This window comes from Triturus cristatus, chromosome 10, assembly GCF_964204655.1.
Source record: "Triturus cristatus chromosome 10, aTriCri1.1, whole genome shotgun sequence".
Classification (NCBI taxonomy): Eukaryota; Metazoa; Chordata; class Amphibia; order Caudata; family Salamandridae; genus Triturus; species Triturus cristatus.
Window position 1 is genome coordinate 140,337,013 of NC_140593.1, and position 25,600 is coordinate 140,362,612.

A 25,600-nucleotide genomic window follows, 5' to 3' on the forward strand; every position below is an offset into this window, starting at 1 on the left:
CCCAACCTTCGTGCGGCGGGGACGTGGGAACCAACGCCGTGGTTCAGGGGGCCAGCGGGTGGGCCAGTCCACCAACCCACTCTCTGCAGCAGCCTCCAAACCCTCCTAGTCCAACCTTTCAGGCCCATCAAACGCTGGTGGGTGGCAGGATTTGCCATCACCTCCCCCACTGGCGAACCATCACGTCGGACAGGTGGGTTTTGCAAATAGTCCAATGGGGCTACTCCCTCCCCTTCGAGACTACCCCTCCAGCCATGCCACCGAGATACCACCGCATGTCAGAGGATCACGTGGCCCTTCTCCAGCAGGACGTTACGGCTCTCTTGACCAAGGGAGCCATAGAGCGCGTTCCTCTGCCAGAATTAGGTCGTGGTTGTTACTCCCACTACTTTCTGGTCCCCAAGAAGGACAAGGGCCTGCGTCCTATCTTGGACCTCATGGACGTCAATCACTTCCTCCGGAAGGAGAAGTTCAAGATGTCGATGCTTGCTCAGGTCTTGTCTGCTCTCGACCCGGAAGACTGGATGGTAGTGTTGGACTTGCAAGACGCTTATTTTCAAATTCCCGTCCTGCTGGCCCACCGGAGTTGCGTACGGTTCACGGTAGGCCACAAGTACTTTCAGTTTACTGTGCTCTCCTTTGGTCTTACCAGCGCCCCTCTGGTATACACGAAAGTGATGGCAGTGGTCGCAGCTCATCTGCGCAGATCAGGGGTTTCAGTCTTCCCCCCTATCTCGACGACTGGCTGTTGAAGGCGGGTTCGCCCCAGGCAGTTGTCTCCCACCTCAAGACTACGGCCGACCTCCTGCATTCGCTGAGGTTATCCATCAATGTGCCAAAGTCGCACCTGATTCCCTCTCAGAAGCTCCTCTTCTTCGGAGCGGTTCTGGACACGACGTGGTTTCAGGCCTCCCCTCCCGAACAGCGAGTCTGGGATATTCGGGCTATGATTCCGATCTTTCAGCCTCTATCCCGGGTATCGGTCAGAATGACTCGGAGGCTGCTGGGCCTCATGGCCTCCTGCATCCTTCTGGTAAATCATGCCCAGTGGCAAATGCGGGCTCTGCAGTGGGACCTGAAGTTCCAGTGGGCTCAGTATCAGGGGAATCTGTCCGATTGCGTCCAGATCTCGGAGGGCACTGCACGACAACTGCAGTGGTGGCTCATGTAAGAAATTGGCTCTATATACACTACACCAAAATGAGGTATAGTGTGTATAGAGTCCAAGTGTCCCCAGAGGTAGGCAGAGGTTAAAGTTAGATAGAACCTTACTCTCTAATAGTGGTAGCTTGGTCGAGCAGTAAGGAAGTATCAGAGGACAGTGTTAAGCATTCGATGTACACACTCAGTCAGCAAATTAATTCATACACTCAAGAACTGAACTCTAGGCCAATTGTGTTTGTATAAAAATATACTGTTTATTTTTAGAACAAAGCAAACCTGGTACAGGTAAGAATTAAATACTTTTCAGTAATAAGTTACTAGATATAGAACACTTTGAAATTGCAATAGAAATTGTAATTTTTTTGATTTACAGGGGAGCAGTAGTATGCAACACTTAGCAAATACAGTACATTGGAATGAATAGGCCTTTCCAGTAAATTGCAGGTAAGTTACTTTTTACGTTACTTTTCTAACTCATGCTGGATACCTAGATTCAGCACTGGGACATTTCCTAGAAACAGGTAAGTTATTAAGTTTTGGTTATTCACATGATTTTTAAAGAATATTTTCAGTTTTCAAAACTCCACTCTTGAAAACATTTTGAAGCGGTGCGTTGAAATGAATAGGCTTCTACAGTAAATTGCAGGTAATTTACTTTTCACATTAGTTTTCGAACTCACTGCTGGATACCTAGATTCAGCACTGGGACATTTCCTGCAAACAGGTAAGTGAACACGTTTTGGTTATTTGTGCTATTTTTACAGAATATTTTTAGGTTTTGAAACTCCACACATAGAAACCTTTTGGAGAAAAAGTGTCAATGTTATCCTATAGGAGGAAAACAGGTTAACGGTTCACAGGTAAGTATTCGACTGTGGGAGTTAAGGTTCTGAGGTTAGATTCAGGGGTAACCCAGGGTCAGTGATGCACTGTTGTTGCACCCTCAGCGGCACTAGGGCGGCCAGGTGCTGTGTGTTGAGGCCCAATGTTATCCAATTGGGGATAGGGGGCCTCCGGTTGGTGGCTGCTGGCAAACAGGCCACTGGGTTGTCGGAGCAAAGCTCCTAGGGTTAAGCTCAGGGCACGTTGGGGACCAAAGTAGCACCCTCAGCGGCACTTGGGCGGCCTGGTGCAGGGTGCTGTTTTGAGGTCGGGTGCCCTGTTTTCAATGGAGAACCTCCGGGACAAAAACACTGCAGGCTCAGGGACGAGGATCTTCTGGGTGCGGCCACCACTTCGAGAGGTAAGTTGAGATGTCGTGGGTTGGTTAGGCACCATCGGTTTGGGCACACAAGGCCGTGGGGCATCTGGTGCAGGGGTGCCTTTGGACGTCGGATTTTCTTACCCGCTCTGGTCGCGGTAGGGGGTCCTCTGGATTGAGGCTGCAGCTGTCGTCTGGGGGTTTGAGGCAGGTCAGGGGTCGCCGGTTCTCGGGTCAGGATCGCCGGGGGGGACCTCCTTGTGGTGTTTTTCCACTGTAGCTCGGGCCGGGTGTGGGGGGTGCTGAGTGGGCTGGATTCAGGGTCTCTGGCTGGCACCAGAAGGTGCAGTTTGAACAAGTCCGGTGTTCATGGGAGATTTCAGTCTTTGAAGTGAAGGCAGGCAGGTTCGCCGGGGTTTTTGAGGTTGCTGGCTGCAGGACACACTGCGGTTTCGCAGGAGCAGGTTCGAGGGGAGTTGGGGCTGGGGGCAAGTCAGTGGGCGTCGTCCTCTTGTTAGCTCTGCACGGCTCTTCAGTCCTTCTTCTTATCTTCTTTTCTAGTTGTTGCTGGATCTGCCTTCTTGGTTCAGGGCTGCCCCCTACACCCTTGATGTGCTCATCCCACGTGGGGGAGTGAGCACAATCCTTAGTCCTGATTGGGGAGTGCCTGCCATCTGCCAGATGGCGAGCACTGGAGAGTGGGCTTCACCTCGCCTCCCCCACCTGAGGGGTGGAGTTGGCAGGGGCGGGCACACCTCCTGGGCTGGCTTGTTTTTCCCGCCCGTCTTCCCACCGAAAGGGAGGGGAGACAGGAAGGGGGCCTGCTCTTGATAGCAGAAGAGGCTGGGGGTCGCATTACAAAGGCTGCCAGGCCTTTGGCGCTCCCCTGCCTCAGATGGCTCTTCCTGGCCTGGGGGTGGTGTGAACACCTCCGCCCAGGAAAGGCTTTGTTTCTGGGCTCCGGGCGCGTAGGCTCCCACCCTAGGGGTCCAGAAACATGCCTCGTGGTGACAGGCTGGTGTGTACCAGTCAGGGAACCCACCAGAGGCTGGTCGTTTTTCAGGGGGCATCTCTGAGAGGCCCTCTGTGTGCATTTTTCATTAAATCCCACACTGGCATCAGTGTGGGTTTAATGGGCTGAGAAGTTTGATACCAAACTTCTCAGTTTTCAGTGTAGCCATTATGCTGCTGTGGAGTTCGTAATGAGAAGCTCCCAGTGCCATATACTCTTAATGACAGCACTGCACTAACCATGCCTAAGAATGGACTTAGACACTGTAAGGGTACAGGGCTCATGCACCTTTACCCTCACCACTGGCATAGGGCACCCAGCTAGAGGGGCGACTGATCTATGCCAGGGCAATGGGTTGTAGGCATAGCACACGGGGATGTGTGCCATGTCGACTCTTTACTTTGTTCTGCACCAAAACACGCAGCCTGCAAAGGGGGGGGGGGGGTGTAGGTAGGTAGGTACAGGGCATCTAAGGGTGGCACAATAAGTGCTGCAGCCCGTAGAGGTCTTCCCTGGTCACAGTGCCCTGGGTACCTGTGGTACCATTTACCAGGGGCTGACCTATGGCCCGAGATGCCAATTGGGTTAGTTTTGGGTAAAGAACACAGGCCCTGGGAACCTGATTGGCAGGGACCCAGGGCACACCAAGAAAAAGTTCCAGTAGTCTGGCAAAAGGTGGGGGGGTACTGCAACAGAAACCCACTTTCCCACAGCTCACGGACAAGGATTGTGTCACTGGCAGATCCCTCTCCCTTCCCCCACCAGGCTACACTGTGGTGATGGATGTATCCCTTCTGGGATGGGGCGGCCACATGGGAAATGCGGAGATCAGAGGCATCAGGTCTCCAACGGTGTCCGGGCTGCACATCAACCTTTTGGAGCTCCAGCCAATTCGTCTTGCACTGAAAGCATTCCTTCCCTCTGTCTGGGGCAGGGTAGCGCAGGCGCTCACGTACAACACCACTAACATGTGATACTGCAACAACAAGGCGGGGTGGGGTCGTGAACCCTATGTCAGAGGCCCTTCGCCTCTGGACATTACTGGAACATCAGGGCATTTCCCTGGTGGTTCGACACCTGGCAGGTTCTCTGAACGCCAGGGCGGACGAACTCAGCCGCAGGTGCATGATGGATCACAAATGGAATCTTCACTCAGAGGTGGTGCAAGGTCTCTTTCGACAGTGGGGAGAGCCTTGGTTAGATCTATTCGCCAATGAAGAGAATGCGCAATGTCAGCAATTCTGAGCGTTGGAATTTCCAAGGCGGCACTTGCTAGGTGACTGTTGTACACCTTTACGCCTGTACCACTTCTGCCCAGAGTGCTGAAGATAAGGCGCGACCAGGCCCAGGTCATTCTTGTGGCTCCGGATTGGGCACAAAGAGTCTGGTATCCCAATCTGCTCAACATGGCCATCGATCCTCAGATCCGACTGCCTCTTCGGGAGGATCTTCTTTCGCAGCAGCAGGGGACAGTCCTCCACCCGAACCTGTCCAGTCTCCACCTCCTTGCGTGGAGATTGAGCGGCGGCAGTTGACGTCTTTTGACCTGTCTCCCGAAGTCTGTGACATAATCTTGGCAGCCAGGCGTGCCTCCATTAAGATGGTATACGCCTGCCGGTGGAACAAATTTGTGGCATTGTGCACAGCAAAGGCTGTGGATCCCCTTTCTGCCCCTCTGTCTGAGGTTCTCCTGTTCCTTCTCTCTTTAGCCAAGCAGGGCTCTGCTCTGGGCACTATTAAGGGCTATCTTTCAGCCATCTCTGCCTTCCTTCTCTTTTCAAGTCCCCGGTAGTTAACCGTTTCTTAAAAGGCTTAACACATCTTTTTCCTCCAGTCTCCTTCGTTATGCCTCAGTGGGACTTGTATCTTGTTATAACTTATTTAATGTGCGCTCCCTTTGAGCCGCTTCATAACTGTCCTTTTACGTCTCTTGACTCTTAAGTTTTTTTTCTGGTAGCCATCACTTCTGCTAGAAGGATGAGTGAGCTCTAGGCCCTTTCTTCAAAACCCCCTTTCCTGTCTGTTCATCCGGACAAGGTGGTTCTCCGAACCTGTCCATCCTTCCTTCCTAAGGTGGTGACTGCCTTCCACATCGGGCAGACCACTACTTTGCACACCTTCTTTCTGCTTTTGCATGCTTCGAAGGAGGAAGAGAGGCTCTACCGTCTGGACCCAAAACGTACGCTCTCCTATCTAGATCGCACAAAACAGTTCCAGGTGGATGATCAACTTTTTGTTGGCTACGTGGGCACGAAGAAGGGTCGGGCTGTACACAAATGCACCATTTCTCGATGGGTCTGGTTGTGTATTAAGGCTTGTTACTCTCTAGATAAAGAGCCTCCAGTCGGGCTACACGCTCATACCACCAGGGCAACAGCAGCCACTACTGCCTTGGGAAGGGAAGTTCCTCTAAATGACATCTGTCAGGCGGCCACATGGGCATCGCTGCATTCGTTCACCAAATACTACTTCCTGGACAGCCCAGTCCGGAGAGATGGCTTCTTCGACCGTTCTGTTCTCCAGGACTTTCTGGTGTGATCTTGGTTCGCTGTCCCACCACCGGGGTTGGTATTCCTGGGGTATGTATTCTAAGGTAAGGATTCTATAACTAACGGGTTTCTTTCAGATGCACAACTTACTTACCTTCGTTAACGATATATCTGTAAGAAACATTAGTTAGTTATAGATTCCTTACCGATCCACCCATCATACCCGTTCTGCGAACTAAATTCTAGGGTTAAGGACATCCTTTCAGGGCCCTAGTTTTGTGCACCAGTGGTCAGTGTCTTGCCTGGCTCTGCGTTTCTGGCACGTAAAGTCGTGTACAGAACTGATGTCAGCGCGCGAGGGCGGCGTCTAAGTAGCTGCCACGACGTCATCCCGGTGACCACCACCACCACCACCACCACCACCACGACGGACGCGGAGCCGACCAACTCACCTTCCGACAAGCAGAAGTACTCCTGACAAAAAAACATTCCAGATCCTGTCGGACACCTGGGGGTAATTCTAAGGTAAGGAATCTATAACTAACTAATGTTTCTTACATATATATCATTACCGAAGGTAAGTAACATGTGCTTCGACTGCAAATTACTGACTACTGCTTTTAAAAGTGATTGTGTCTACCTTTGTGTGTGACTGCTCTGCCTGCTGTATCTCCGATACAAATTTACTATCACTTCTTGCAGTAAGCCTTAACTTGTCACGGACGGAATGCAGAACAAATCAAAACATTCACCCCCACTCAAGAGATCTTGGTTAAATCCATCATTCTTTTGCTCACCATGCCACCCCAGTTTAGACCTGGCCATATGCAAATCAGTCTTGACCCTGTGCCTCATGGTAATAGTCCAGCCTGAACTGCCAAGCCAGGTCTTACCTGGACCGGAAACCAGCATTCTAGGACTGATTTCGGGGTTTCACCCCTCTTCAGCCAGGATAGCTTGATTCCAGTGGCACAGTGAGCCCAGGACCCACGTTTGGGCATACCTGGCGCACTTAGGGCGAGAAAGCAAAAGACACGCAATTGATGGACGGAATGCAGAACAAATCAAAACACTCACCCCCACTCAAGAGATCTGGGTTAAATCCATCATTTTGTTGCTCACCATGCCACCCCAGTTTAGACCTGGCCATCTACAAATCAGTCTTGACCTTGTGCCTCATGGGAACAGTCCAGCCCGAAGTGTTATACAATAATACTCAGTGTGCTGTGACACTGCTGATAAGTAGCAGTTCTGCCTAGTAATTTATGGCTGTCCCAGGAATTCAAAAAAAGGTTTCACACATATTCATGAAATGTTCCAATAATTAATTGGTTGATGACTGAACCTTTCCCTCCCTATGGATCTCTTGTGAGATTCTCCTCTTATTCCCTTTTGGCAATGGCCCACAACATTATTTTGATGAAGAAAAACTCCAAGGATGCCTAGCATAAAATATTCCTCTCAGTCCACTTTCATACCCAGGTTGCTCACCTAAATGCCTGACAGGCAGACAAACACACTCATGCATTCTCAGACATGTATAATTTTGTAGACATACACATATACATCCGTATACATACACGTAAATGTTCAGACACAAGCTTGTGGACACACATGCACTCTTCATGTGTCTTCTACACACCTTTCATGGTCTGATTTTGTCAGACCATTTGGGGATATTTGTATGGTAGGGGCATGAAGTGCCACATAACCCTAGGGCTGCTTGAAGGCTCAAGAAATGTGTTGAATCTAGTGCTGGCATAGCAGTAGGCCAGCTGTGGGTTCCATGTGACAGCCTCAGTCTTCAAGTACCACCAAAACGCATAAGGGAGGAACACTGAAAGTTTAGTACATAGAGTGTGGGGATGTAAAAAAGGTACGTAATGACTGACATTTTCTGCTTACTTTCACCTCAGTCTTCACATTTTGCCCCTTTAGTATGACAGCCGCTGCCTGTCGAACTCTCCCCTCCGGTGAGAGAAGGGCATGGGGACCTGCCAATATGTAAAGTGGGAACTGATATTTCTAATTCTATATATGTTTTTAACAAATTTGTGCATACTATTGCCACCTGTACTTGAGGCAAGATTGAGCAAAGAGGCATACACCCATAACTGCAAATCATTTCAAATAGTAAGATATGTTCCCTCTATTACACAGCAAGTTGGGCATTAAGTGCAAAGAAATGTGGGAATGGCCTTTATTCATTGATTCACATATTTGTTGCTGGACAAAAAGAAATACATTGGCTGCAATTTGGTCGATTTTTAAAAAGAAGCAGGACATAGAGAGGTTTAGGGCTTTCCTTTCTGATTTAATTATTAGGCTTTCCATTTGATACTTAAGTCTGCTTTGTTTTCTGGAGGTAGTGATAAAGTGCTGTCATTTGGGAAGTCTTTGTATATTTCTGACGTTAAACAAAGGTGTTTTTTGTAATGAAACCACATTTATTTGTTCAGGTTATTTCTTATGTATTATTTTATAATGCAGATAAAAAAGAAAAGTGAGCAATATGGCATTGAATGTCTTTGTTTTTTGGTACTGTTGTGCCAGCCTTTGTACTGAAAGTTAGTAATGTGACGTTCTCCAGCATTAGATCTATCACAAATTCACATGCGGCAATCCTTCCCCAAGGTCAGGCTGGGAATTCCCTGTAATTTTAAACAGCAGTAAGACAGTGTCCTCAAGCCCCAACAAAAGTGTGTGTTTAGAAGCACACTCGCCATATTTGAAACAACCGAGACTTCAGCCAGTGAACTAAATGTGCTGAACACTCTACTGCCTCCAGTGGCCACCATAGCTCAGATTTCTACTTCATGTCATGCGTAAAAGTCCTCTGCTCTATACTGACAGATCGGCTAAGTCTGGGTGCATGTTGACCTTTCATTCACCCACCATGGAACACTGCCGGGACTTGCTTCAGTTACATTGTGCAGTTAGTTGTTTCTGGGGTTATTTTTCTCTTTTTTCTGAACCAGGGTAAAACTACAAATGCCACCATGACAGGCAATGAGAAGAGTTTTCTCTTTAAAAACGGTTACTTTTGCGCTCAGCGAAATATCTATGGTGATGGTCCTCATGAACATGCCTGCACTGCTTGTACATCACGCACACAACATCTTGCTGTAACTTCTACAGAACCTTTCCCTCAAGCACTCTTAAAGATTGAGAAGGACGACTGGCCTGTTTCTTTAACAAAAAAATGATTATACTTCTAAACTGAATGTCCCGCTGTAATTCCATAAAACTGATGTAGAAGAGGAAACATTTAGAGTTTCCTTGCCTGAAATGTTATAATAAAGCATCCAGCTGTCCCTCTAAAAAGGAGAAAATGTAAGTGCCTATGACAAGGCATCTGAAAAGAATTAGGAGCATATAAGCAATTCATGGCTAGAAAATCAGGCCCCTGAGATACCCTGTCAGCCAAAACGATAGACCTTGTGAGACCTCCCATTGATTATGAAGATTACACCATCGATGACCAAATCACCGCTTACAACCCTGTTAGTATTTGCTCCTTCAGCGTTGTCACACCGAAAAAGATAACATCAACAACAGACTCCATCAACTGGATGATCCCAGCATATATCCTTAAGATTCGATTTTGCAACTCCAGGCATCACCACTGAAAGTGTCCATGGCACAAATCTTTGTTTCTGAATTTCAGGCCAGGTATTAATGACCAGGACTGAATTTCTGATACTGTATACTGATCTCTGGAATTCGATGTCAAAATGTACCGGTCTATGATGAACCTGCAGACGAATCTCATTTTACGCAGAAAAAGTTGAGGGGTTTATGAACCCCAGGACATTTGAGCATATGCTCTTACTGGCACATCGTCATCCTGTGGACCCAGATAGGGGCTATGTTTGTCACTAAATTGTAGAAGTCGTTACCAAGACTAAGTGATGATGTAAATGCCTCTAAGTTTCCTGGGTACTTTGAAACAATGATGGAAACCTTTCAACAGCTAGTTTCTCAGCAACAGCATCATGTGCCACATCCATCTCTAGCGCAGCCACTACCACTACAACTCCATCAAATTCATCTCACTACTGACTCAGCTGCTTCCATCTCCGCAACAGTTACTCCAATATGGGTAAGATTAGGAGGTGGATGCAGACGAGGAAGGAGCAATTGAGGATGAAGATGTGGAGGTTGCTGACCATGATCAGGAGTAGAATCATCATGGAGGTAATACCTGGAGGGACAGTGTAATGACCAGGGCCATTTCTACCATTAGGCAAGACTAGGCGGCTGCCTAGGGCGGCAAAATGGCTAGGGCGGCAAAAGGGGGAAAACCTTTTTAATTTGTGGATGCATTTAATGCCCACTGGAACAGTCTGCATTCATTTCACAGAAGTAGAAGGTGAAGTTCTTTACGTATGTTATCCTTTTGATTTTTATAAGCAGTATAAATAATGTCACTATTCTCGTGCAGACACATGGAAAAGAGTACACATGTAAGTGAACGTAAAAAAAGTGAGAAAAGCTACAAATACATTGTACTTTGCCACTGGATTCAAGCAAGCCTGGCTGAAGACTGCTGAAATGCCAGAAACCGGTCCTAGGAAGCTTGTTTCCGGTCCAGCGAAGACATGGCTTGGCAGTTCGGGCTGGACTGTTCCCATGAGGCACAGGGTCAGACTGATTTGCATATGGCCATGTCTGAACTGGGGTGGCAGAGTGGGCTAAAGAACTGTGATGGATCAAACCCAGATCTGTTGACTGGGTGTGAGTGTTTGATTGGTTCTGATGCTCCGTCCATCACCACCCCCTTTTGTACCACCATTCTCGTGCAGACACATGGAAAAGAGTACACATGAAAGTGAACGTAAAAAAAGTGAGAAAAGCTACAAATACATTGTATTTTAAATAACATCGCTAAGTTTGCAAGGAACACTTTGCAGTGCTCCTAGTGACAAATGGGAAAGTAAAATATAAAGAAAAACGTGGAGAAGTGGAGATAAAGGGGGGTCCTCAGATATAACAAAGCGGAAAGGAGCACAACATGCAGCTCTTTCTTGGTGTCAAACAGAATTTCTTCCCAGAATCCATGTCGTAGATCACTGCAACTTATTGGAAGACTCAATCTGTATGAGCAGTAAGGAATCCGGGCCTAGATTCACAAAAAGTCATTCAGAGATGGGCTGCATCATAAAAAGTTGTACTGCACTATGCAACTTTTTTGCCTCATGGTCAAGCAGCAGCACCTGTATGTGAGTGCAAGCGCACCTGCTTGTACATGCTAAGCAGCATAGTGGTGTGTGAAGCGGGCCGGCGGTACCAGTGTGTGGGTCCCCAGGGCCGTCAGTTTTGTAACGGTACCAATGACAGCCCTGGGCATAATTTTTGGCCAGTTCCCCAGCGGTGCGTTATGCAGCAGCCAGTGACTGTGACTACATCTCGCATGTCGCACCACCCTCTCTCTCGGCGCGCTGTGAACGGACTGTTTGTGTCGGCTGCTCTGGTGCCTAGGAAATAAAATAACCGTGTCAGGTAATTGTTTTATAATTCACGAATTTCATTTGATTTTAAGCAGCGCAAACCGGTGGCTAATAGCACGCCACACATAAAAAATATATGGTGCCAAGAGGCTTATTTTTTCCTTCATGTCGCTCTGAAATTCGTTTTGTTTTTTCACCCCAAAATACAGGTTCCGGTCTTATTATGGTCTGGAATTAGTTAAAAAAAAAAAAAAAAGACTAATAGCCATAATTTATTTTCTAACCCGCAATAAAAACAAGTTCACATCTTGCTCTGCCTCTTGCGCTTTAGCTTTTGGGTTTGTTTGTCACGATTTATGTGGCGAGACATATCAGCGGCTGCTAGATATGAAGCGTGTGATGCTTGACCTGCGTGAATAAAATCATATAGCCACACTCTCCAATCCACCTGGTTCTATAGTCCGTTTGGCTGCTCTATATGATTTACCACTCAAATGTACCAAGGCAACTATTGTACCGTGCTGTGATATTCTACGGCTACTTTCGCGCTCTATACGCCCACTTACAAAACATACATCGCTAATGTAATTGTGCCCCAGGGCTTATTACAATATTACTCAACACAAAGGCACTCCTTTTTAACTTGGAAAGATAAAAGGCTGAGTAGACTGTACAAATATTTCAATTTGTGACCAGCTAACACTGCAGATCTCTGCAGCAAGCGGTTAACCTACTTAGCTGTTTTGCCATGTGCTCTTTGGTTGTTGGTGTCATTTATACTCAGGGCCACTTAAAATGCCGCAGGGGGAACCAAATTATGCGGAGAGTTGGCTAAATTATGCGTTAAAAAAAAGGCAAATTATGCGGCATAACGAGGCACATTTTGTGATCTAATGCATTAATTCTTCTAGCCTGGATGACAGGGGGAGAGAGTGATGGTAGTAAAAGGGAGGGAGCAGCATTTTTCAGTTCTCGCCTAGGGCGGCAAAACACCTAGAAACGGCCCCGGTAATGACCCTGATTACTGCAGATGACATTTCCCACATCCATGTTCTGTTGGAATAGGCCACTAGTAAATGTCACCTACGTTTTAGAACCATGGAGCAGGAATGTGCTATTTTTTTTATTTTTTTATAATTGTTTATTAACGATAGGAATCAAATTACAAGGCATGGATACAATACAGTCAGGTGTCTTAATTGGACATAGATCACAGACGTTGTACAAACACATTAGGCTGGTTACAGGTGAATCGTGCAATTACTATAATGGTTCATCTCGAGCTGGTAATAGTGGTGGGGTGCATATGGTACCTCTATATTCATTCCAATCATTCCAAATGCAGGACCATTTCTGAGGACATCCCCTGGCTACATAAACATATTTTTCCCGGAGCATGCACCAGTCCCTGTCTCTCTTCCATAAACATATTGTCGGAGCTTGCGATGCCCCCCATTTCTGAGCTATGTTACGTTTCGCTATCATTAGCCCCAATGTAACCCAGGTCATACGTGTGTTGTTTAAGTCAGTGGGTTCCCATACATTTAGGAGGCATCTCTTAGCTTCCAATGGGGAATGTGCCTTTTATTACTTCAAGGAGAAGTCTGTGAAGACCATTTTACTTTTAGAATCCAACTGGAACTTAAGGTTGAAATTCATGAAGATACCAGCTACAGTCCAACCATGAATACCTCAACTAGAGAAGAAATATAGAGCACCAGACACACTTGCTTGTCTAATGGGGCACCCTAAACCAGACTGTCATTGTAAAAGTGACCCAAAGAATATCTCAAAATCCGGTCACCCATGCCTCTGCCCCTTTATATAGAAAAGGCAAGTGGATTGACAACTTGGGCTGTAGAATCCATTCAGTGGAGGGAACCTCTAACAGGGCAATTAATGCTTGGGCCATCCTTAAAATCTGACTGCCTTATTTGAAATCGCATCTCTCCATTGGTACCATATATGGGCTTACATTAGAGTTTATCCAAAAGCCCTTGTGTCATCCACCAGCAAATGAACACCAAATGCACCTTTGCAAACTACAGCAGTAGATACTGTAACTTCTCAAGGGAGCATTAGAACCGTTCCCAAAGCACAGAGGAATCAATGTTTCTATTCCTTATTGTTATTCGTGAAGAAAGGAACTGGTGATTGGAGGCCAATACAACACCTCTGGGAACTCAACAAGTTTCTGACAAGGCTGTCCTTTTGAGCGGTGACCCTCCGAGAAGTGCTGCCTTTGTTGCAGGAAGGAGAATACCTCAACTCCTTGCACCTTCAGAGTGCTCATTTTCAGATTCCCTTACATCCAAATCTCCGGCAATTGCTGAGATTTTCAGTGGTGGGACAACACTATCAATTCAAGCATTCCCTTTCATCCTGAAATGCGCCTCTCTGAGTTCCCTAAAAAGAGCCAATGGTGGCCATTCTGTGGCATCCAGGTCAGCAGATATTTCCACGCTTGGATTGTTGCTTGCGAAATCCTCTTTTGCTCCAAAATCACAGATTGGTACTTGGATAAGCCTGTTCAATAGGCTAAGCTTGACACACTAAGTGGCCAGGGCATCAGTCGTGGCAAAGATTTGCCTTCAGTTCTTAGAACCACTCCTTGATACAACCTTAGGCAAGGCCTTTCAGACAGAAGACATATTTCAAAGTCACAAACTATGGCCACAACCTTCCATAAATGGGATACTGTCTACGGTCAAAACCTACAAATCTTTTCTGGATTGAGACAGTCACCTGCGTATCATTAACTTTTTCCTACTATGAATGAGGCCAGTTCAATAAGAGTTGGAGCTGCGATGACAGTAGATAACCGGCTCATGTGACGACTTTAACATTGTTCCACTGTCACTCTGCATCTAAAATAGGCATCTGCTGTGGTAGATATTCCCATCAAATTGTTAGCGGGCCTTCCATTCCAACTCACAAAAGCCAAGCTGATCATGAAAGACTGATGCCTTGATGGAATGTTGAGGAGCACACATGCAAGACCTCTCCACAAAAGGTCTATCTATGGTCAAAAGAGCAGATCTCTCAATATTAATATATTGGAGCTCCATGTCTTTTGTGTGGGATTACAAACCATCCTAACCAGACTGTCCGAACAGGATTAGAACTGACAATACTAACCATTAAACTCCATAAATGGAGGAGTCTCTGTGGAACACCTAGCAGGGATACAGAATCTGCATACAGATGCTCATTTATTCCTTGTTGGATTGTCCTAAATGGGAACTTCAGCAGGGTAAACTCCAGCAGACTCTCAATGGAGACAACCCATCATCGACCTGTTTGCAACATGACAAAGGTTCAGGTAATAGGGATTGATAAGTATTGACAAGATTGATTAATGAGCAATGTCTTTGCAGTCACATGGCTGAACATCTTTGCCGGCTCTTTTCCACTTTTTCCACTTATCCCTAATCTGCTGAAGATGGCTAGATGCTAATAGCTCCAGCATGGCTCACTAGATCTGGTAGTACACCAAACTACTCAAACTGTCCACATACCTCTGATCGTGTTAACGCATTCCAGTTTCCATTCAACGATCAGGCACTGCATGATGGTCTCAAATTGCTGAGCCTCATAGCATGGTTCCTGACCATCTAGAATTTGTTCAGTTACATATCCTGCTGTAGGACTGTTTAGAATTGAGCGCATGAACTTTTCACCAACAAGACCTCCAGTACACATGGAAGCGCTTTTCTGTATGGTGCACTAGGAAATGCTTATATCATGTTTTGATTCAGCTGCAGCAAATTCTAATGTATCTCCTGAGTTTGGCTAAACAGGGTTTGAAATACACTTTTATTGGTGTCTATCTGGCAGAGTTAGCCAGGTTCAGATGAACCTTGGATTTTCCATTATTTTTTTCAATAAGGTTTATCAAGTATTTCATGTAAGGACTATTCTGCTGTTTTCCACATGTTAGATGTATCACAGAACCACGGAAGCTGAACGAGCTGTTCAACCAATAGATGTTGATCCTTTTGAACTGATCTATAGATCAGAACTAAATTATCTCTCCTACGATACAGCACTCCTTTTGGCCCGACATCAGCTTGAAGAGTAGAGGAACTTCAGGTGTTCACAATCATAGAACTGTACCTGCGTTTTGCCAAGAACAACACTTCAAGCAAATCCCAGATTGATGGCTAAAGTAGCCTGAAATTGGGACTCTTCAGTTTAGCAAGCAGTTCAGCCGAATCTCTTTCAGTAAATATGAGCCTTATCACCCCTCATGTCAAGATCTGTTTGCCTGCTTGCTATTCTGGTTCAAGCCTGTGAATCTATGAAATATCTAGTGCTGGAGAACTGGACTTACAGGAGTAACTAGTTTATTTCAAAAACAGTTCTCACCAGTGTTGTGTAACCATGTAAATACAATATGTAGACTTGGCTGTTTTGTAACAAATTTCTTGATTCTTATTACAGTTTGGCTGTGGCTGCTATTCCTGAAGGTCTTCCGATCGTAGTAACAGTGACACTAGCTCTTGGTGTTATGAGGATGGTTAAGAAGAAAGCAATTGTGAAAAAATTGCCCATTGTGGAAACCCTAGGTATGCATATGTGTAAACACATGGTCTAAGTTTGAACATATGTATTGGTAAAGATAAAATTGTGGAACTGTGCTACTGGTGTAAACAACCACAATTTAATTTTCTCAATTATGCTGAGGCAGGTGCTTTAGTTTTTGGAAACATTTTGATGAGGATAATTTGGGAGCGAGATGCTGATGCTGAAAGGGCAATTTGGGGGAAGCATGACCTCATAATGAGATTAGACAGCAGTCTGTGTCTGTTAGTTTCCAGCTGCTGCACTGGCACAATGACGTGTGGGGGATGGGTCACAAAAATAGGGTGGTCCTTTCATGGCACTGTTAGACTATCAGGTTCTTGGTTTTGGCTCCTCTTGATTTGTGAATCCATTGCTCTGAATGACCAGCAGAACAAGCATTTCTCTTATTGCGTTTGTAATGTCAGGGTAGTTGTTTGCATCTCTCTTCGTGGATAAGAGTACTACACCCAAACTCATGATCCAAATGTCATAAATGTGTCTTCTTCACAGGCTCTTTCTTTGTTTTCTTTTCCCCTTCATTCACTTTGAGATGCCCGCTTGTTCTTTGATTGTTATCCACTGACAGTATGGGACAAAAATCCAGCCTTTATAATTGCACTCAAGAAGATAAGTATTGCTCAGTGCAGCATCAAGCTGGAAATTTCACAAGTTGTGCACTTTTCTTAGAGACACGCAGGTATTCTGTAGTCAAGAGTAGGTAAACTTTGGGAGTTCAAATTGAGTTCTAGTGTTTACTCTGGCATGTCTTGCTCTTGGTACATAAGAGGAGGACTGGTAAATATCTATAGTCATGTTGAACTTGATATGATTGCCTCAGGATGGTGCAGTTTACTCCTGAAGGTGACTATGGTCCTGCTCAAATTCAACCAGATTATATTATATCCTTGCTACAGAATTATGTTGCTATTGTTGTCTGCAGGTTCACATAAATCAAGTGATTGCTGTGTGCTTAGGCTCAGCATGGTCTCCTTCGGAGTCTATAGTAACTCCGATGAAAGGTAGAGAGCACTCCCTTCACTTTCACTCAGTCTCTGCGCTCTGCTTTCTCATACTGAGCCTACTCAATTCCACCTTACCCTGCTCCATTTTTGTACCTCTCTAGGAAGTCTGTTAGAGGTTTCAGTGGAAAAGTCAGTCTGTTTTACTCCCACACTGTCCCAAACAAGAGGACCGACCCACTTTGGTAGCTTGGCGTGAGCAGTCAGGCAGTCCTTATGGAGAATGTGCGTGGTGTAGTCTAGAGAAAGCAACTGAACAATATTGCAGTCAAACAAGATATAACGGGTATAAAAATATATATCTTTTTGAGAAGAACATTGCTGGGAAAATATAGTATTATAGATAGGTAACCGTGAATTATGGGGCTGTTTTTCACTGCGGAGCTTTGTGACCTCAGATAGACAAGGAGATCCAAGCTGCTTTGAACTGCCAAGCATGAACAGAGGAATAATGGGGGTGCTGTACATAACATGGCCTTATTCCCACTCACAGATTAAAAAATCCTCCTGCCTGCCATCCTCACCACTCTGTTCCTTTCCTTCCCTCTATTTTAGAAGCTGTGCTCCCTGCTTTCCAGCACTGTTCTGACAGGTTCTTAGAATATTTGTTTATGACCTAGCAACCGTGGGTAACCGGTTTCGTTAACTGTTGCTACGTCATGGCCGTGAATTACTGGATTTAGAATCAAATCATTCACACATGTTGCTCTCTGAGAACTATACGTAACATAAAGAACAATTGACACTTAAAGTGGAGCAAAATAGTCATTGGAGGGCTAAAATAAATATTAATAAATATATTGGTTTAAAAGTTCCCGAGTTCTAATTTGGGTGAATGGAAGTGATTCCACAGAAATGGTCTGTTATCCAAAATACCCACTGAGAGCCACTGTACACCAAGGATGTTTACTAGACTGCATGTTCAGAGACCTTTTACAGTTACGTAGACTTACAAACCTTTTTCATTATGTTCATTCTTTTGCTTTCTTATCACGAACCTCCAATCTTTTTTGTGCTTTTTATGAAATTAAAGTGAATCCAATAATATCTGTATACCTTTGTGAAAACTCAATGCTTCCGAAGTAGTGCTCGGCATTCTTCCTGTATGGTTTTATTGAAAGGACTTTAATACTGGTTCACTTTACATTCCTCTTGGACATATTTAAGGTGTAAATCTGTTCCCTATTGTGTTTTTTTTATTTTATATTTGAAGTGATTCAGGTCATTGTAAATTATGCATACGTCTTTGCATTCTGGTACCAGCTGCCGTCCAACTAGAGGCAACTCAATTGTTTTTCACCCATATAACGTGGTAGTTTACGCTATGGTGCCTCGACTGTCTTGGAGTACATGACTATTTTAAGGTAGCATTTAGGACTAGTAGTAAGAAGTCACTCTCCGAGGAGCCTTCTAAACCTAATTTCACTGTAGATTCCTCTAAGGTGCTCAACCGAAATAAATTCACCTGGTTCGTCACAGGGTTAACCATGTTTCACTGTGCCTTCTGAGGCCTTATCCCTCAGGGACCTGAATAAACTATACACTTTCCCTCTCCCCTCTGGGTGCACATATTTCCAGTCAAGTACTCCTCCTATTTGCAGTTAAACTATACTCCAATTGGAATTTACGCAGAGGCTGTAAGATCTCGGTATTCACAATTGCGTGAGCGCTTTAGAAGCTAGTGATGCCAGCGGGTTCTAGATTAAACTTAAAATCATGTCGGCTCCACTGCAACACAAGTAACGTTTCATGGCTGCAGATTTTGAACTGCAGGCCCCACACAACCAGTGGCAGCAAGGGAAGAATAAGGTGCTGTGGCGGTAACAGTGAAGGAAATTGCAGCAAGGATAAGCTGCATCTGAATGATAGCCTTCGCTCCATTCATCCTATGCTTCTTCTGCCTCCTTTCATTGTATTGCTGCTGATGTCTCTGACTCAGCCTTCAGACACGGTTGGGACCTGGGACAGCTCTGCTTCTGATGTTGGTATGGTCATTAGGCACTCTCCATTTAGTTAAAATGCCTTCCGCTTCCTTACTTACTCAAGGTAAATGCGGGTGATAGCTCAGTTCGTTCTACATCATCAATGTGCATGTAAGAGACATACTAAGACAAATATGGCCTCTGCTCTGTTCTGACCATCAGCTTTCCTAAAGAGACTGTTAATGTTGACAGTGGCAAGGTGCTGCCCTACAAATAGTAATGGAGATCATAGCAGAAGTCTCAAAAGATGTTTGCCTCTAACCTATCCAACAATCCCAAAAAATCCAGAATCAGCCCAGTCTCGACGGAGACGCGCCAATTTGTAGTATGATTTTCTTCTGCGTAGCTGCTTTCTGTTCTATAACTATAACTCATGAACCAGGATCATGAATGCGGTTAGTGGTGTTCTCCAATTCAGGCTTACCTTTCCTTTCAGTGCTTTTCTTCCTTTTTCTTTACTGAAATTGCAACAACTGACAGCAACAGAGGAGTCATTCAAATGGAATAAACGTGGGCTTCTGTTTCTTAATTGTATTACTTCACTGATTAAAGATGCTGGCAGATTTCACGCACATCCACTTTTAAGGCTTGCCACCTCATTTGAATAGCGTCTGATCATACGCTTGCACCTCGGAGATGAGGATATGTTAAAGGATTTTTGTTTTCACATGGATGTTGATTTTCACTTATATGTGGCTATCCTTCTTATATGTAGGCCCCTTTCCCCATACCTTCATGTTCCTAGTACATTTCGATGGACATATTTTTTGAAGACATGAATGTCCATACATATTTTCTCAGCAGCATTATTTTTTATGAATCTGTGTGAATGATCCACTAAATCTCTACAGCCCTCAAACTCCTATCCAGCTGCTGTGCTAACTCAGAATAGGCTTCAATGTTGTAGGCATTTACACAGTTAAAAATGACATTAGTGATCGTTGCTTTGATGTCATCTGCCAGAATTAAATCCAGCTTCATTGAACAGTTGTCTGCTGTCCTCCTAAAGCCATTCTTAATATTTCTGTTCACCTTTTCATCATCTGTCCGCCCACCCATCAGGACAACATTAAGTAGTGCAACCCATTTGTGAAAGATTGATCCTCAGGGGCATTGCTTTTAATGTGTTGACCCAATCACTGTACACTTAATTATGTTTACACACGCATACAGTAAATGTCTTGTCCCTCATTGCATGTGTTTATTTTCATAGGTTGCTGCAATGTCATCTGTTCTGATAAAACTGGGACTCTAACAAAGAATGAAATGACAGTTACTCGCATCTTTACTTCTGATGGACTGCATGCAGAGGTAATATTGATTTGCTTTTCGTCAAATACCTTTTTCTTAATCAAATTGTTATACAGGGTCTTTAGTGTGGTCTAGTCAGAATCTCTTGTATTGTTTTGAAACATTTATATAGTGCTTACTACCCTTTGCGGGGCACAGAAGTACTTTCCTACAAGGGTAGCACGCTACACTGTGGTGGGTGGAAACATGTTGTTTTGATCGTATATGGGAAGTGTTTCCATGGTGTGGGTGATGGCCATCGGAGTGTGGTTATCGTGTTACGGGAAGCAGTGCTTAGCAAAGTGATGGATGAAGTGTGAGAGAATGGTATGGAGTTTGTGGTTTTCAGTAAGCTGGTATCTCTGCAAGTCCCTTAAGGTATTTCTTATTTTCATAGTCCACTGAGCTGGTTATTGAACTGGGTTGTTCATTCTGAGAGGTCTTGTTTAAAGTCCTGAGCAGGCATAGGTTGGAGGAAGACCTGGATTAAAGAGCTTCTGGGATGGACTTTGTTACTATCGTCCCATATCTGATTGTCGTTGTGAGATTGCAAAATCGGGCAAAGTATGTAGCTAGGTGGGACCCGCAGAGGTGGACTACATTAAATCCTCCATTGGCAATCAACATGTGGCAGATCTCTTCAGTTATTCCATGCCTGTTCAGTTAGTAATAGGTGGTTTAATGCAGCGCACTGGTACAGTACTGGGTGATGGACATGCTCCATAGCAGTTATGCGAGTGTGAAAGTGTCAAGCAGTATAAGGAAATTATGTAGTCTGTATGAACTATGTTTGACTGCCCAACCGCTGAGTGTTATGGGGTTAGTATTGGTATGAGGCAGGAGGGTTATATATTGTATTGTAGCTGCATTTATATAGTACTTACTACCCCTGAAGAGCATGCTTCTCCGGAACCTGGAGTTAGTAATTTTAGTTTTTTGGGTTATTGGGATTAGTCTTAAAGAAACCATGTCATGCATTTCCCTCAGTTTCTACGTGTTAGATTAAAATAATAGGAGTTAGGTGTGATTCTTAGTGGGAGAGGGAATTCATGCAGCGATTTGAGATATTAATAGATCAGGTACACGAGAGTAGGTATTGTTGGGTTGCAGGGGCATGACTTTTAAAGGAGAAGTTGTGATCGTTGAAATGCTGTGAGGCCAATTTGCAGAGATAACAATAGTAAGGATTAGGGCAACAATGCATGTGACTTAGATTAGGTTGTGCTCAGAGAGAGGAGGCATAAGATTATATAAAGGGACAAGAGAATCATTCAAAATACAGAGGAGAATAGATAATTGAACATTTTAAGGCAACGGTTTTTTGGAATATTGTGGATGCTTTTTGAGACTGCTCGCAAAAGTGTAGAAACAAATATTGCTATAGGATTGTATGCCAGAAGTACACCAGTGCACAGATCTTGGGTAGGGACATATAGCCTTGTTCAGAGGAGACGCTGCATACTTACATTTGAAGTTTTAGGCATCACCAGCCTGGATTAAACCAGCGGTATTTCATCCCCTCCCCTAACCCCCCACATTATCTCTTACCTATTCTTCTTGTATCCTGGCCTCCTGCACACACTGCCTCCTATTTATTTTCCTGCTTAACACTACCAGTGTGAATAATACGAGTTAAGTACACAACATGATGAAGACTTGTAAAAGAAACCTCTGGTTATAGGCCAGCAGACAAAAGGCCTTGTCCAGAGTTGTAGGAAATTGCTTTTTAATATATTAATTTTTTCGTTTTATTCTCTTTATTGTTGAAACACGAGAGCACACAAATCTTAGTTAAATCATGACCATAATAGGTATACACAAATCCCTCAAAGAAGGGTAGCATAGTACATCGAGAACATCAATGAGCAATTACACTATTTGCATTTTACAAAAACGGGTGAACCACAGCCATGCATTAACCCCGTCCCAGGTAGTGTCACCCGGTAACCATCTCCTACCATGATAACAGTTGTGGGTCAGTCAACCTAGTGAGCATTGTATCGGCCAGGAGGCGAACGCATTTCCCTCTCGCATTGCCTATCATGTAGTAACTCTGCCACCGGTCTGTACTCCACAATGAGGTACAGTGCCCCCGTTCACTCCCCCTCCCCAGTCTCCTTGCCCACAAGATATGTTTGATACAAGCCTTAGTGGTTTTTAGGGTGACTCTGAGGAGGGAGTAGCTCACTGAATACGTCTGAGTGATGCAGTAGACCGTGTCTGTATGCCATCCACCCTGGGTGGGAAGTGGGCCCCTGGCCCAACGCATCGCTATCCAGTGTTGAGCCAGTAATAGACACCAAGTGTCTGTTTGCTTTGTCCACCACCTTGTCGAATCCCAGAAGCTGTCAATGGGTAACCAGTAATCCTACTCACCTCTTGGAATATTACTTTCCAGAATTTGGCTACATCTGTGCAATACCATGCCACATGTATAAAATCAGTTATGAGAGACAAGGGAACCCGAAGGTAATACACTAGGGACCTTGGGCGTTAACTTATTACAAAAACAGTGGACCCTAGTAGTTGGGGGATTAAGATAAGGATAGACACAAACTAAATAGTATTTGTCCTTTGTCCAGCCGGACAGGAATTTATTTGGCGATGCACAAAATCAGAAAGTAATGTCAAGGGGGCACAGCCCGTGACCTACAGTGAACGAGACAAAACAACAAATATAGGCAACAGCGAGCAAATCGGTTTGTATACTTATAATCAGTTAACAGACTTGATTATAATTTGAGTGACCATTGTACATATTATTCACAAGCATATTCAGTACATATGATGCTATTGTGTCGACGTTTCGATGCCGAAAAACAAAATAAATGGCATCATCTTCAGGACAAATATATAAATCATGTTTGTCTTGGAATTATAAACAATTTGCCTTTCATGCAAGGCTGGTCCTTAAAGCGGAGAAGGTAGTTCAGTTAGAGAAGGATTAAGACCATCAGTGGTGCATCGATATCAGGATATCCTGCGTATTTATCAAGGAAACCGTCCAGATCATGGCTCAAGTAGTGCCGGTTGCAGAATCGCAGGACGCGGCATCTCTGGCGGGGATCGCTGCCAAGACAAACATGATTTATATATTTGTCCTGAAGATGGTGCCATTTATTTTGTTTTTCGGCATCGAAACGTCGTCGACACAATAGGATCATATGTACTGAATATGCTTGTGAATGCTATGTACAATGGTCACTCAAATTTATAATCTAGTCTGTTCACTGATTATAAGTATACAGACCGATTTGCTCGCTGTTGCCTATATTTGTTGTTTTGTCTTGTTTACTGTAGGTCACGGGCTGTGCCCCCTTGACATTACTTTCTGATTTTGTGCATCGCCAAATAAATTCCTGTCCGGCTGGACAAAGGACATAAATACTATTTAGTTTGTGTCTATCCTTATCTTAATCCCCCTACTACTAGGGTCCACTGTTTTTTGTAACCTGTATAAAATCAGCCACACCCGTACAGCATATCGGGAACCCCGCGGAGTCTCGTAACCTGTATTTTTTAAGTCTTTGTGGGGTGTAGTATACACGAGTGACATATTTAAAATGAATGAGACTGTCTCCCATTTAGTGATACTGATTTGGTCACAGAGCAGCTGTAGCACCAGTCTTCGTCGTCTATGGTCTTGCTTGAGTCCCTCTGCCACTCCTGATGGACGTGCATGACACCTAGCCGGCGCACCTCCTGTGCTAGAGCGTAGACCTTTGTGATCAGTGGGAGTGCATGATTGAATCAGTAGCAACAGGGCAGGTAGGGCTAGGGGTTCCTGTATGTCATCCCCTAAGAATTCCCGCAGGGTGTGAAGGACTCTAAAATATTGAAAGCGGGCTAGGGGCGTCTGTGCTTGATCTCTATTCTGGAATGCGTCCCAACCCTTCACCTCCCCTTCTTGGAATAACTTCCTCATCACGGTGACACCCAGAGCATTTAATGCTCCTTTCTTCTGACTCGGCGGAAACCGAAAGCAATAATCCATTGGAACATGTGGGGAATATACTAAGGAGCTGGCCTGCTGTTCCAGCAGTTGCCGCCAAGCGTGTCACAGAATTAAGAGTCCTATATGCCATGGCACCTAGACTGACTGCGGAATAGCATCTAGGGGAGAGTGAGAGGATGTGCAGCGTCCCTTTCAATGTACAGGTATGGTAGATCCTTTAGACCATGTAGCCTGTGGTACGCTGCCGTGCACTGCGCCACCCTGTAGTACAAGTCTTTGTCCGGAGCATTTGGTCCCCCCCCACCCCCCCCTATTGTACGGCAAGGTAAGAATCTTCCACTGCACCCTAGCTTGTTTACCAGCCCACGTCAACCGAAGGAGCTGAGTTTCCAACTCTGCAAACATTGACTTTGGTAGGAGCATTGGGATATGGTGGAAAAAGAATAAAAATCTGGGAAATACCACCAATTTCATAAGTGCTTTCTGCCCCATTCGAGACAGGGGAAGTTTAATCCAGTGCTTAACGTCTTCTCCTAATTTGTGTATTGCTTTGCCGTACTCCTCTCTGAGGACCTGCACCGGGTCTGAATGTACCCCTAAATACTGGACTCAGTCGCCCAATGTGGAGAGAATTCCAAACTATGGGTGTCATTGTGGGGGTGAGCAGGAAGATTTTGGATTTGTCCCAGTTGATCTTGAGGCCTGAAAGCTCCTGAAATCTCACCACTTCTCGTAGCATGGGTGAGAGGTTGGTCTCAGACATATAAAAGGGTATCATCTGCGTATACTGATATTACAAGGTTATAACCTGGGAAGCAGAGATCCCTATGCTCATGGTATTCTCGGAGAGCACATGCCAAGGGCTGAGCCACCAGCACATATAGTTAGGGCGACGGGGGGCATCCCTGTCTGGTTCCCCTAGTGATTGCTATTGGGGTCGTCACAGTGTTTCCCACTCGAATCCAAGCCATTGGTTCCATGTACAGGATCTCGATCAGTCTCAGAAACACGTCTCCCACTCCGATCCAGCGAAGGACAGTTCGCAGAAAGGGCTACTCCACAGAATCAACTGCTTTTTCTGTGTCTTAAAACACAGCAGCTGACCTCGCGTTCGGATCTACATGCTGTATAGCGCCAAATACAGTATGGGTGTTATACATCAAACTTCTACCTGGGACAAATCCAGCCAGCTCCGGTCGCATCACTCCTGGTAGCAAAGGGGCCAACCTGTTGGCAAAAACGTTAGCATATATTTTAGTGCCAATATTTAATAAGGATAACAGCCTGTATGAGGAGCAATTCTCAGGGGTCTTACCGGGCTTCAGGAGAGTAATGATTAATGCTTCTTGCATTGAGGGAGGCATCTTACCAGACTCTGCCACCTCTTCATAAAGTGTGACCAAATGCGAGGAGGTCTTGATAGGCCCTATAAAAGGCTACCGTTAATGCATCCGTGCCTGGTGCTTTACCAG

General features: G+C 45.0%; 1 protein-coding gene across 4 annotated transcripts in view; it reads left to right on the plus strand.

Annotated features, from left to right (window-relative positions):
* The window catches only part of ATP2C1 (ATPase secretory pathway Ca2+ transporting 1), an 831,636-nt gene that overhangs the window by 587,158 nt on the left and 218,878 nt on the right, over positions 1-25,600 (plus strand). For all 4 annotated transcript variants that reach the window (XM_085630651.1, XM_085630649.1, XM_085630650.1 and 1 more), the window contains 2 exons: positions 15,760-15,884; positions 20,097-20,194. In XM_085630651.1, the coding sequence (XP_085486777.1) occupies positions 15,760-15,884; positions 20,097-20,194 (223 nt within the window). The remainder of the gene's footprint in view (positions 1-15,759; positions 15,885-20,096; positions 20,195-25,600) is intronic.